The 10,795-nt window shown below is 45.3% G+C and overlaps 1 protein-coding gene across 2 annotated transcripts; it reads right to left on the reverse strand.

Annotated features, from left to right (window-relative positions):
- Positions 1–7,788: 7,788 nt before the first annotated feature.
- On the reverse strand, positions 7,789–10,458 carry LOC123161719 (uncharacterized). 2 transcript variants are annotated; one of them, XM_044579524.1, is made up of 2 exons: positions 10,242–10,458; positions 7,789–10,142 (listed from the first exon to the last, which is right to left on the reverse strand). In XM_044579524.1, the coding sequence occupies exon 2, from the start codon at positions 9,272–9,274 to the stop codon at positions 8,219–8,221; it is 1,056 nt and encodes a 351-aa protein (XP_044435459.1). In that variant the 5' UTR covers positions 9,275–10,142; positions 10,242–10,458; the 3' UTR covers positions 7,789–8,218. Both variants share the same exon structure in this region, with proteins under 2 accessions (XP_044435459.1, XP_044435460.1).
- Between the last annotated feature and the right edge of the window lie 337 nt (positions 10,459–10,795).

Genomic DNA, 10,795 nt, shown 5'->3' on the forward strand with positions numbered 1-10,795 from the left:
TTTTTAATTCTTTTTGCTTTTAGTTTTAGGAAAATTATAAACTTTCCACTTTTTTTGTTTTTTTGTTTTCTTTCTTGCTTTATTTATTTTATTTTGTTTCTACTTACAACAAAATACTTATTGTTGCTATTTTTAATTATTACGAGGGCCGAACCATAAGACATTAAAGCATTTCAAATGAACTCTGAAAAAGTTGAAAGTTGGCATGGTATCATAAATTGACCCACACATAGCATGTGCATGTACAAAACAGACAATGATATCATACTCGTCAGTTACAAAGTTGGCATGGTATCATCATAATAGTTGCGGGAGAAAGTCTTCACTTTTTCTTCGCTTGTGTCATTTGCTTATTGCGCCGTAACCATGGATAATCTTCATCGTTTATCAGGATGCTGGGGTCAGCCTTGACTTTAAAGGGAGGAATTTCATGAAACTTTTCATAATCTTCAGACATGTCTGTCTTGTCCTCCACTCCCACGATGTCCCTTTTTCCTGAAAGAACTATGTGGCGCTTTGGCTCATCGTATGATGTATTCGCTTCCTTATCTTTTCTCTTTCTCGGTCTGGTAGACATGTCCTTCACATAGATAACCTGTGCCACATCATTGGCTAGGACGAACGGTTCGTCAGTGTACCCAAGATTTTTCAGATCCACTATTGTCATTCCATACTGTGGGTCTACCTGTACCCCGCCTCCTGACACATTGACCCATTTGCACTTAAACAAAGGGACCTTAAAATCATGTCCGTAGTCAAGTTCCCATATGTCCACTATGTAACCATAATATGTGTCATTTCCCCTCTCGGTTGTTGCATCAAAGCGGACACCGCTGTTTTGGTTGGTGCTCTTTTGATCTTGGTCAATCGTGTAAAATGTATTCCCATTTATCTCGTATCCTTTCCAAATCAATACAGTCAAAGATGGTTCCCTGGATAACAAGTACAGCTCATCACAAACAGTGTTGTCACCTCTGATACGTGCTTCCAACCAACTGCTGAAAGTCCTGATGTGTTCACATGTAATCCAGTCGTCGCACTGCTCCGGGTGTTTGGAGCGCAGACTGTTCTTGTGTTCATCGACATATGGGGTCACCAAGGTAGAGTTCTGTAGAACTGTGTAGTGTGCTTGAGACCAAGAATATCCGTCCCTGCATATTATTGAGTCCCTTCCAAGCGTGCCTTTTCCAGTCAGTCTCCCCTCATACCGCGATTTAGGGAGACCTATCTTCTTAAGGCCAGGAATGAAGTCAACACAAAACCCGATGACATCCTCTGTTTGATGGCCCATGGAGATGCTTCCTTCTGGCCTAGCGCGGTTAAGGACATATTTCTTTAGGACTCCCATGAACCTCTCAAAGGGGTACATATTGTGTAGAAATACGGGGCCCAGAATGACAATCTCGTCAACTAGATGAACTAGGACGTGCGTCATGATATTGAAGAAGGATGGTGGGAACACCAGCTCGAAACTGACAAGACATTGCACCACATCACTCCTTAGCCTTGGTATGATTTCTGGATCGATCACCTTCTGAGATATTGCATTGAGGAATGCACATAGCTTCACAATGGCTAATCGGACGTTTTCCGGTAGAAGCCCCCTCAATGCAACCGGAAGCAGTTGTGTCATAATCACATGGCAGTCATGAGACTTTAGGTTCTGAAACTTTTTCTCTGCCATATTTATTATTCCTTTTATATTCGACGAGAAGCCAGTCGGGACCTTCATACTAAGCAGGCATTCAAAGAAGATTTCCTTCTCTTCTTTGGTAAGAGCATAGCTGGCAGGACCTTCATACTGCTTTGGAGGCATGCCGTCTTTTTCGTGCAAACGTTGCAGGTCCTCCCGTGCCTCAGCTGTATCTTTTGTCTTCCCATACACGCCCAAGAAGCCTAGCAGGTTCACGCAAAGGTTCTTCGTCACGTGCATCACGTCGATCGAAGAGCGTACCTCTAGGTCTTTCCAGTAGGGTAGGTCCCAAAATATAGATTTCTTCTTCCACATGGGTGCGTGTCCCCCAGCGTCACTCGGAACAGCTAGTCTGTCGGGACCCTTTCCAAAGATTACGTGTAAATCATTGACCATAGCAAGTACGTGATCACCGGTACGCATGGCGGGCTTCTTCCGGTGATCTGCCTCGCCTTTGAAATGCTTGCCTTTCTTTCGACAATGATGGTTGGTCGGAAGAAATCGACGATGGCCCAGGTACACATTCTTTCTGCAGCTTGCCAGGTATATACTATCGGTGTCAAGTAAACAGTGCGTGCATGCGTGGTATCCCTTGTTTGTCTGTCCTGAAAGGTTACTGAGAGCGGGCCAATCGTTGATGCTCACGAACAGCAACGCCTTTAGGTTAAATTCCTCCTGTTTGTGCTCATCCCACGTACGTACACCGTTTCCATTCCACAGCTCTAAAAGTTCTTCAACTAATGGCCTTAGGTACACATCAATGTCATTGCCGGGTTGCTTAGGGCCTTGGATGAGAACTGGCATCATAATGAACTTCTGCTTCATGCACATCCAAGAAGGAAGGTTATACATACATAGAGTGACGGGCCAGGTGCTGTGATTGCTGCTCTGCTCCCCGAAAGGATTAATGCCATCCGCGCTTAAAGCAAACCATACGTTCCTTGGCTCACTTGCAAACTCATCCCAGTACTTTCTCTCGATTTTTCTCCACTGCGACCCGTCAGCGGGTGCTCTCAACTTCCCGTCTTTCTTACGGTCCTCACTGTGCCATCGCATCAACTTGGCATGCTCTCCGTTTCTGAACAGACATTTCAACCGTGGTATCATAGGAGCATATCACATCACCTTCGCAGGAACCCTCTTCCTAGGGGGCTCGCCGTCAACATCACCAGGGTCATCTCGTCTGATCTTATACCGTAATGCACCGCATACCGGGCATGCGTTCAGATCCTTGTACGCACCGCGGTAGAGGATGCAGTCATTAGGGCATGCATGTATCTTCTGCACCTCCAATCCTAGAGGGCATACAACCTTCTTTGCTGCGTTTGTACTGTCGGGCAATTCGTTATCCTTTGGAAGCTTCTTCTTCAATATTTTAAGTAGCTTCTCAAATCCTTTGTCAGGCACAGCATTCTCTGCCTTCCACTGCAGCAATTCCAGTACGGTACCCAGCTTTGTGTTGCCATCTTCGCAATTGGGGTACAACCCTTTTTTGTGGTCCTCTAGCATGCGATCGAACTTCAGCTTCTCCTTTTGACTTTCGCATTGCGTCCTTACATCGACAATGACCCGGCGGAGATCATCATCATCGGGAACATCGTCTGGTTCCTCTTGATCTTCAGCAGCTTCGCCCGTTGCAGCATCATCGTGCACATCGTATGGTTCCTCTTGATCTTCAGGAGCATCACTGTATTCAGGGGGCACATAGTTGTCATCGTACTCTTCTTCTTCGCCATCTTCCATCATAACCCCTATTTCTCCGTGCCTCATCCAAACATTATAGTGTGGCATGAAACCCTTGTAAAGCAGGTGGGTGTGGAGGATTTTCTGGTCAGAGTAAGACTTCGTATTCCCACATACATGGCATGGACAACACATAAAACCATTCTGCTTGTTTGCCTCAGCCACTTCGAGAAAATCATGCACGCCCTTAATCTACTCGGAGGTGTGTCTTGAACCGTACATCCATTGCCGGTTCAGCTGCGTGCATTATATAATTAAGTGACCAAATTAATAGAAGTTCATCATCACATTAAAACCAAAGTACATACATATTTCTCATCTAACAACATAAAGCTCTGCAGAGCATCTAAATTAATTAAACCATACACTGAAACTATGTAAAACATTTCAATGCGAAAACAAATGTGATCATAATCGCAACCAATGTATCAACTGATCCAACGGCATAATGATACCAAGCCTCGGTATGAATGGCATATTTCTAATCTTTCTAATCTTCAAGCGCATTGCATCCATCTTGATCTTGTGATCATCGACGACATCCGCAACATGCAACTCCAATATCATCTTCTCCTCCTCAATTTTTCTAATTTTTTCCTTCAACAAATTGTTTTCTTCTTCAACTAAATTTAACCTCTCGACAATAGGGTCGGTTGGAATTTCCGGTTCAACAACCTCCTAGATAAATAAAATCTATGTCACGTTGGTCGGCATAATTGTCATAAACAATAAATGAACCAATAGTTATGAAAAGATAATATATACCACATCTGAATCATAGACAGGACGAGGGCCGACGGGGGCGGATACCAAAACCATCGCACTATATAAGATGCAATAATAAAAGTAAGAAAATTATACAAGTATCTATATAAACATACAAGTAAGAGTTTTTTTTCCTTTCAGAAAGAATATAAGAACAAGAGGCTCACCACGGTGGTGCCGGCGACGCGGGCGATCGACGGCGATGAAGACGGGGACGAGACGTGACGACCGCTAAACCTAGACAAATATTGAGAAAAATGGAGCTTGGAGGTGGAGCTTGGAGAGGAGAAAGCTTAAGTAGTGTGGCTCGGGCATTCCATCGAACACCTCGTGTGCATAGGAGGTGAGCTAGAGCAACACAAAGCTCTCTCCTTGCCGGCCACGAAAAACAGAGCAGTGAGAGTGCTCTACTCGCGGGGTATATATAGGCAATTAATTGGTCCCAGTTCGTGGCATGAACCGGGACTAAAGGGAAGCCTTTGGTCCCGGTTCATTCCGCCAACCGGGACCAATGGTGGTGGGCCAGGAGCAAGGCACATTGGTCCCGGTTCGTCCCGCCAACCGGGACCAAAAGGTCCAGACGAACCGGGACCAATGGCCCACGTGGCCCGACCGGCCCCCGGGGCTCAAGAACCGGGTCCAATGCCCCCATTGGTCCCGGTTCTGGATTGAACCGGGACTAATGGGCTGGACCGGCCTGGACCATTGCCCCATTTTCTAGTAGTGTTACGTTTGTTCCTGAGGACACGGGAGAAGTCTTGCTATTAGTAGTCATGTGAATTTGGTATTCGTTCGATATTTTGATGAGATGTATGTTGTCTAACCTCTAGTGGTGTTATGTGAACGTCGACTACATAACACTTCACCATTATTTGGGCCTAGAGGAAGGCATTGGGAAGTAATAAGTAGATGATGGGTTGCTAGAGTGACAGAAGCTTGAACCCTAGTTTATGCGTTGCTTCGTAAGGGGCTGATTTGGATCCATATGTTTCATGTTATGGTTAGGTTTACCTTAATACTTTTGTTGTAGTTGCGGATGCTTGCAATAGAGGTTAATCATAAGTGAGAGCTTGTTCAAGTAAGAACAGCACCCAAGTACCGGTCCACCCACATATCAAATTATCAAAGTACCGAACGCGGATCATATGAGCGTGATGAAAACTAGCTTGACGATATTCCCATGTGTCCTCGGGAGCGTTTTTCCTATTATAAGAGTTTGTTCCGGCTTGTCCTTTGCTACAAAAAGGATTGGGCCACCTTGCTGCACCTTATTTACTTTTGTTACTTGTTGCTCGTTACAATTTATCTTATCACAAAACTATTTGTTACCACTTATTTCAGTACTTGCAGAGAATACCTTGCTGAAAACTGCTTATCATTTCCTTCTGCTCCTCGTTGGGTTCAACACTCTTACTTATCGAAAGGACTACGATAGATCCCCTATACTTGTGGGTCATCAAGATTCTTTTCTGGCGCCGTTGCCGGGGAGTGTAGCGCCTTTGGTAGGTGGAATTTGGTAAGGAAAAATTTATATAGTGTGCTGAAATTTTCTGTCACTTGTTACTATAGAAAGTAATTCTATGAGGGGCTTGTTCGGGGTATCTTCACCCCTTCCAGTAGAGCAAAGAGTTGCTCCTCAACCTACTGAACCTATTAAAAATGAAGCTCCTTTTGAATTTCCTTCGGGTATCATGGAAAAACTGTTGGCTAATACTTTTACAGGAGATGGAACAAAGCATCCTGACGAGCATCTTCGCTATGTGGATGATATTTGTGGACTATTTAAGCTTGCAGGTATATCCGATGATGTTGTTAAGAAGAAGGCTTTTCCTTTATCTTTGAAGGAAGACGCATTGACATGGTATAGGCTATGTGATACGAGATCATGGAACTATAAAAGAGTGAAATTGGAATTTCATCAAAAGTATTACCCTATGCATCTTGTTCATCGTGATCGCAATTATATATATAATTTTTGGTCTCGCGAAGGAGAAAGCATCGCTCAAGCTTGGGGGAGGCTTAAATCAATGTTATATTCATGCCCCAATCATGACCTCTCAAGAGAAATAATTCTTCAGAATTTTTATGCTCGGCTTTCTGATAACAATCGCATCATGCTCGATACCTCTTGTGCTGGCTCTTTTATGATGAAGACTATTGAATTCAGATGGAATTTATTGAATAGAATTAAACGCAACTCTGAAGATTGGGACCTCGACGAAGGTAAGGAGTCAGGTATGACACCTAAGTTTGATTGTGTTAAATCTTTTTGTGGATACCGATATTTTCCGTAAGTTTAGCCTATCACCTGAGAATGGCCATGGCGAGAGCAAGCTCCGGACGGCCGGAGTCTTCTAGCTCAGTGGATAAACACAAGGGCTATATGGCTCTTTGGGACACAAACACACTAGGGAAGGCAAAGGTACACTTATGGAGATTGCTTTCTAATGGATTGGCAGTTGGGTCAGAGCTACATCGGAGAAGGATTAAGCCGGGAGTATTTTGTGCTGTTTGTGGTCGTGAGGAAACCATTTTCCATCGTTTTTGGTCATGCCAACATTTTGTTCTTTTTTGGCAGCTATTTTGCTCAGCATTGGGAGATATGGTGGCTGTCCCACCATGCCAGTTTGACTCCCAGGGGGAAGTAGCGCGCTGGCTTTTGCAATGGCTTGCGGGAGCCTCTGATGATGCCAAACAAGCGATGGTGCATGCGGTGTACGGCCTTTGGCTTGCCATGAATGAAACAAGAGAGGGAAAGAGGATCAAGACTCCACATGAAATATTGGCCACGGTGTTGGTGCACTTGGAGGAGTGGAGGCTGGCACATCCCACTGTGAGCAACAGCCAGACTCGCGCGCCGCCACAACGTTGGGAACCACCAGCCGAGGGCTGGACCAAGGTTAACTCGGACGGTGCAACGTCGTAGATAGGAAGCAAGGCGGGAGGAGGCGCGGTGTTGAGAGATCACATGGGCGCGTTCCGAGCGGGGGTATGTCATCTTTTCCCTGGTGTGTATGATCCCGAGACAGCAGAACTGCTAGCATGTAGGCGAGCTCTTGAGGTGGCGCTGGAGATGAATGTGCAACGAGTTCATGTCGAACTGGACTCCAAGGGAGTAGTGCAATCCCTGCAGAATCAAGCAAAGGAGCTTTCGGCGACAGGGCCACTGGTGGAGGAGATCAAAGCTAGGTTGAGATCTTTCGAGGAGTTTAAGATCTCTTGGGTACGTCGTTCAGCAAATGTTTCCGCGCATATATTTGCTAGAGTAGGTGTGGGTGATGAACTTTGTAAGGTTTGGTTGGGGGCTCCCCCGGATTTTGTTCTTTCTGTTTTGTCGGATGAGATTCCGAACATAAGTTAAATAAAGCGGCAACGTTGACCCTAAAAAAAAAATCAAATCCCTCTGATTCCCAGAAAAAATGAGCCCCTATATACCAAACAATTTACTCCATTTCCAGGCAATGTTCCGAACAAAAAAGTCAAGATAGTTAATCACTCTCCAATCTCCATACAGCCACAAGAAAGATGTTGATGTGGAAGGAATTTTACACAGATGCAATATGAAAGCAATATAAACATTAGGGCTTGTACCGTTTTATTACAGATTGGCACAAGAGATGGGATTACATGCTTCACTGGGGGCAATTAAGACTGAAATTGAAATGGGGTTACAAATTCAAACGTAAACAACGAGAATGGAATTACATATGTTGGATTCAAGGAGAACGGATTTGCAGATTGTTGACCTGCTATATTTGACGGATTTCGATGATCTCATTGTCGGAACCATCGTTCACATTCAGCTGGACATGGGCAGCAGCACTAGCCTCCACAGTTTCATCAGCTTCTATGGACGGCTTTGGTTTCTTCTCTATACGAGAGGCATATTCAGTGAGGAGCAGGGTGTGGGTCAGAAACTCACCACCATCGCTCAGCTGCCTGGCGTGGAATCCCTCAGTTGCATTGGTTGCTGCATAGCACAACATCTCCGTCCACACCATGCCGATTATTACCATCTTATCTGTGAGCTCCTTCTCCATGTCGAGCATTGTGTGAGCAATGCTGCCTGCTTGCACCAGCACACCTTTGCCCTGGAAAACATATGCATAAGTTTTTTTTTCTATTAAAAAGATGTTCATCATCATCTAGACCTCCTATCCACTCAGCAGGCCCTTCCTTGTAATCCAGAATTCTCTGGTGATGCTCATCCGCATTATATCTCCAATTTGAGTATCTCAGATCGTCACTGTAACAGTAGCAGGCTTTGTTAAACAAGCTACGAACATCTGGATTGACGCGCAGAATGTCAGGGTGCTTGACGAGGAGGTACATCATGTAGTTAGAGAGAGTGTTGACTGCTTCAGCCATTTCCTTATCCTTGTCCGCCAGCTGACATTTGACGGCAGGGTTACTGAGGAAGGTGCTTGTGGCTATATGCCAGATAAGCACGCTCTCATGAAATTCCAAACTCAATCTCCAGTCCAGTTGTTTGACCTGGCCGAGGCTGCCAAACTTGCGGGCCCAGTACCCTCTCCGGATGCTTGCGTCTTCTATCCGTACCATATGCCTCTTGTCACCTTTGAGAATGCACCATACAAACTCCTTGAGGTTAGGCGAAAGCTTGGCATGTTTGGTGCAGCGAGCTTTGTCCCACCAGTCCCGGAGCCCAATCCATTGGGCTATTTTTCCCTCGAGTTTGTTCTTGGCGTTGTGAGCACAAAAGGATGCAAAGTTAAATTGCCCGACGGAATTGGACCATCTTCCATCCTTGATGATCATGAGGTGGTAACGTGCGAACAGAATCGCATTGGCCAGCCAGTCCCATCCGCTCTCTCTCAGGTAGGCAGCTACCCATGTCGAGGACTTGAAAGCAGATGCGACCTCCAATGCAAAAGCTGCGCCAAGAAGAGCAAAAGTGATAACAATGTCGGGTGTATTGTAGCCATCTCTATTGCTATTGGTGAAGTTTAAAAGAGCGGCCAGGCAAGGCACAAGTGAACTTAAATGTATGACCAAGCCACCGAATGCCAACTGGTCAAACACTTGTGCCTTGGTGTACATGATGTCGTACATCCAGGCGAGCTCCACCTCTATTGCCTTGTACAGGTCCACAGTATGCCTTGGTGCAATTCCATCTACATGACCCACTACTAGTCTTTCATAGTCCTAGAGTATGAACACCTTGTTCCTGTCTATGACTAAAGGCCTGAGAAATACATGACATAACACGTGTGCTCTCATCACAATGAATGCATAATTTTCAAACTGATTGTTTCCGATAGGCGGATCAATACCAAAACCATTATTTAACATGTACCGAAAGGTATTAGTACTTGACACTGAGCTCCAAGATGGTGGCCCATCGCAATAGGAAGATTCGGGACCCTTCTTGCTTGCATGCTTCAGTGCATATATCCTCTCGCCGTACTTGAGAATTCCGGCACCCAGAAGCCACATAGCGAGAATGACTTCATAGTTCATACTTGGGCACCCCGCCTGCTTTCATGTACTTGTAGAGCACATATGCGGTGGCAGCAACCTGCACAAACATGTTTAGCAGGTGGCGTAGCCAGAGTTTATTGTCCTCCAAGACGTACGCGGTGATGGTGTGCTGGCGACCAAGGTGCAGCAGGAGGAACGGCGCCCAGTACAGCACCAGCTTGTGCTCCTCGGACGATTTATTCGATAGCGACGAGGACATGTGCCCCAGGCCATACATTGCAACAAGATCGGCGAGCAGGTATACCAGCCAGAGGAGCACCTTGAGAACAGACGAGACGCTGTAGTGGCGTATATCTGCGAGGAAGAAGAGGATAACCTGCAGACTGAAGCTGATGACAACAATACTTTGGATCTCCCACTTATTCAACAGTTCGATCCAAGATGGCATCGCAGCTGGAGCCAGAGCCGGTGCGCCAGCTCCACCAATTGATACGCCAAACTGCAATTAAGCAAGCAGGAGACTATTAGACTACATATATACATCTATATACATATAGCTCGAGATAGTATCACACATGCTAATATTATGAATACATACCGGTAACTGAGCTAGGTTGATCAGCATGATGATATGAAGGCTGATTCGATCGCCTTACAATAGCAATAACCGCAGCAATATTTGCTACGTCTGGAGAAGCGAGGGAGAGCTCATGCAGAGGTACAAGTAGAATGGAAGGACCGAGTGTATACAATTATACATAATTACATATACAACTGTGTATTTATTTTCTTGGTTGAAATGCTCAGACGTGAAGATAAGATCGTTGAAAAAAAAGCAGGTCTTCAAATGAAGTCAAGCTCTTGGAGTATCTGCTACTTGCAATGTCCTCCGGCATGGCACAGCGGTAACTGTATCCACACATTGGAGCGGATGCGATAGGGAACCTTATATTTTGGTTCATTTTTGGTTCGGTCCCTCTCGCACTCAAGCCCTCAGCCTTACTTCAGGACGTATGAAAGCCCTCGGAGTTCATGTTATTCGCGATTCGAACCTTTTCTTTTTCCTTGTTATTCCTTCCCGTCGGCTGATAGAAATGAGCGAAAAGCCCATACCTCAGTTTTGCGTAACAGTCCAAGTATAACTATGTAGTA

This window comes from Triticum aestivum, chromosome 7B (genome assembly GCF_018294505.1).
Source record: "Triticum aestivum cultivar Chinese Spring chromosome 7B, IWGSC CS RefSeq v2.1, whole genome shotgun sequence".
In the NCBI taxonomy this organism is placed as follows: domain Eukaryota; kingdom Viridiplantae; phylum Streptophyta; class Magnoliopsida; order Poales; family Poaceae; genus Triticum; species Triticum aestivum.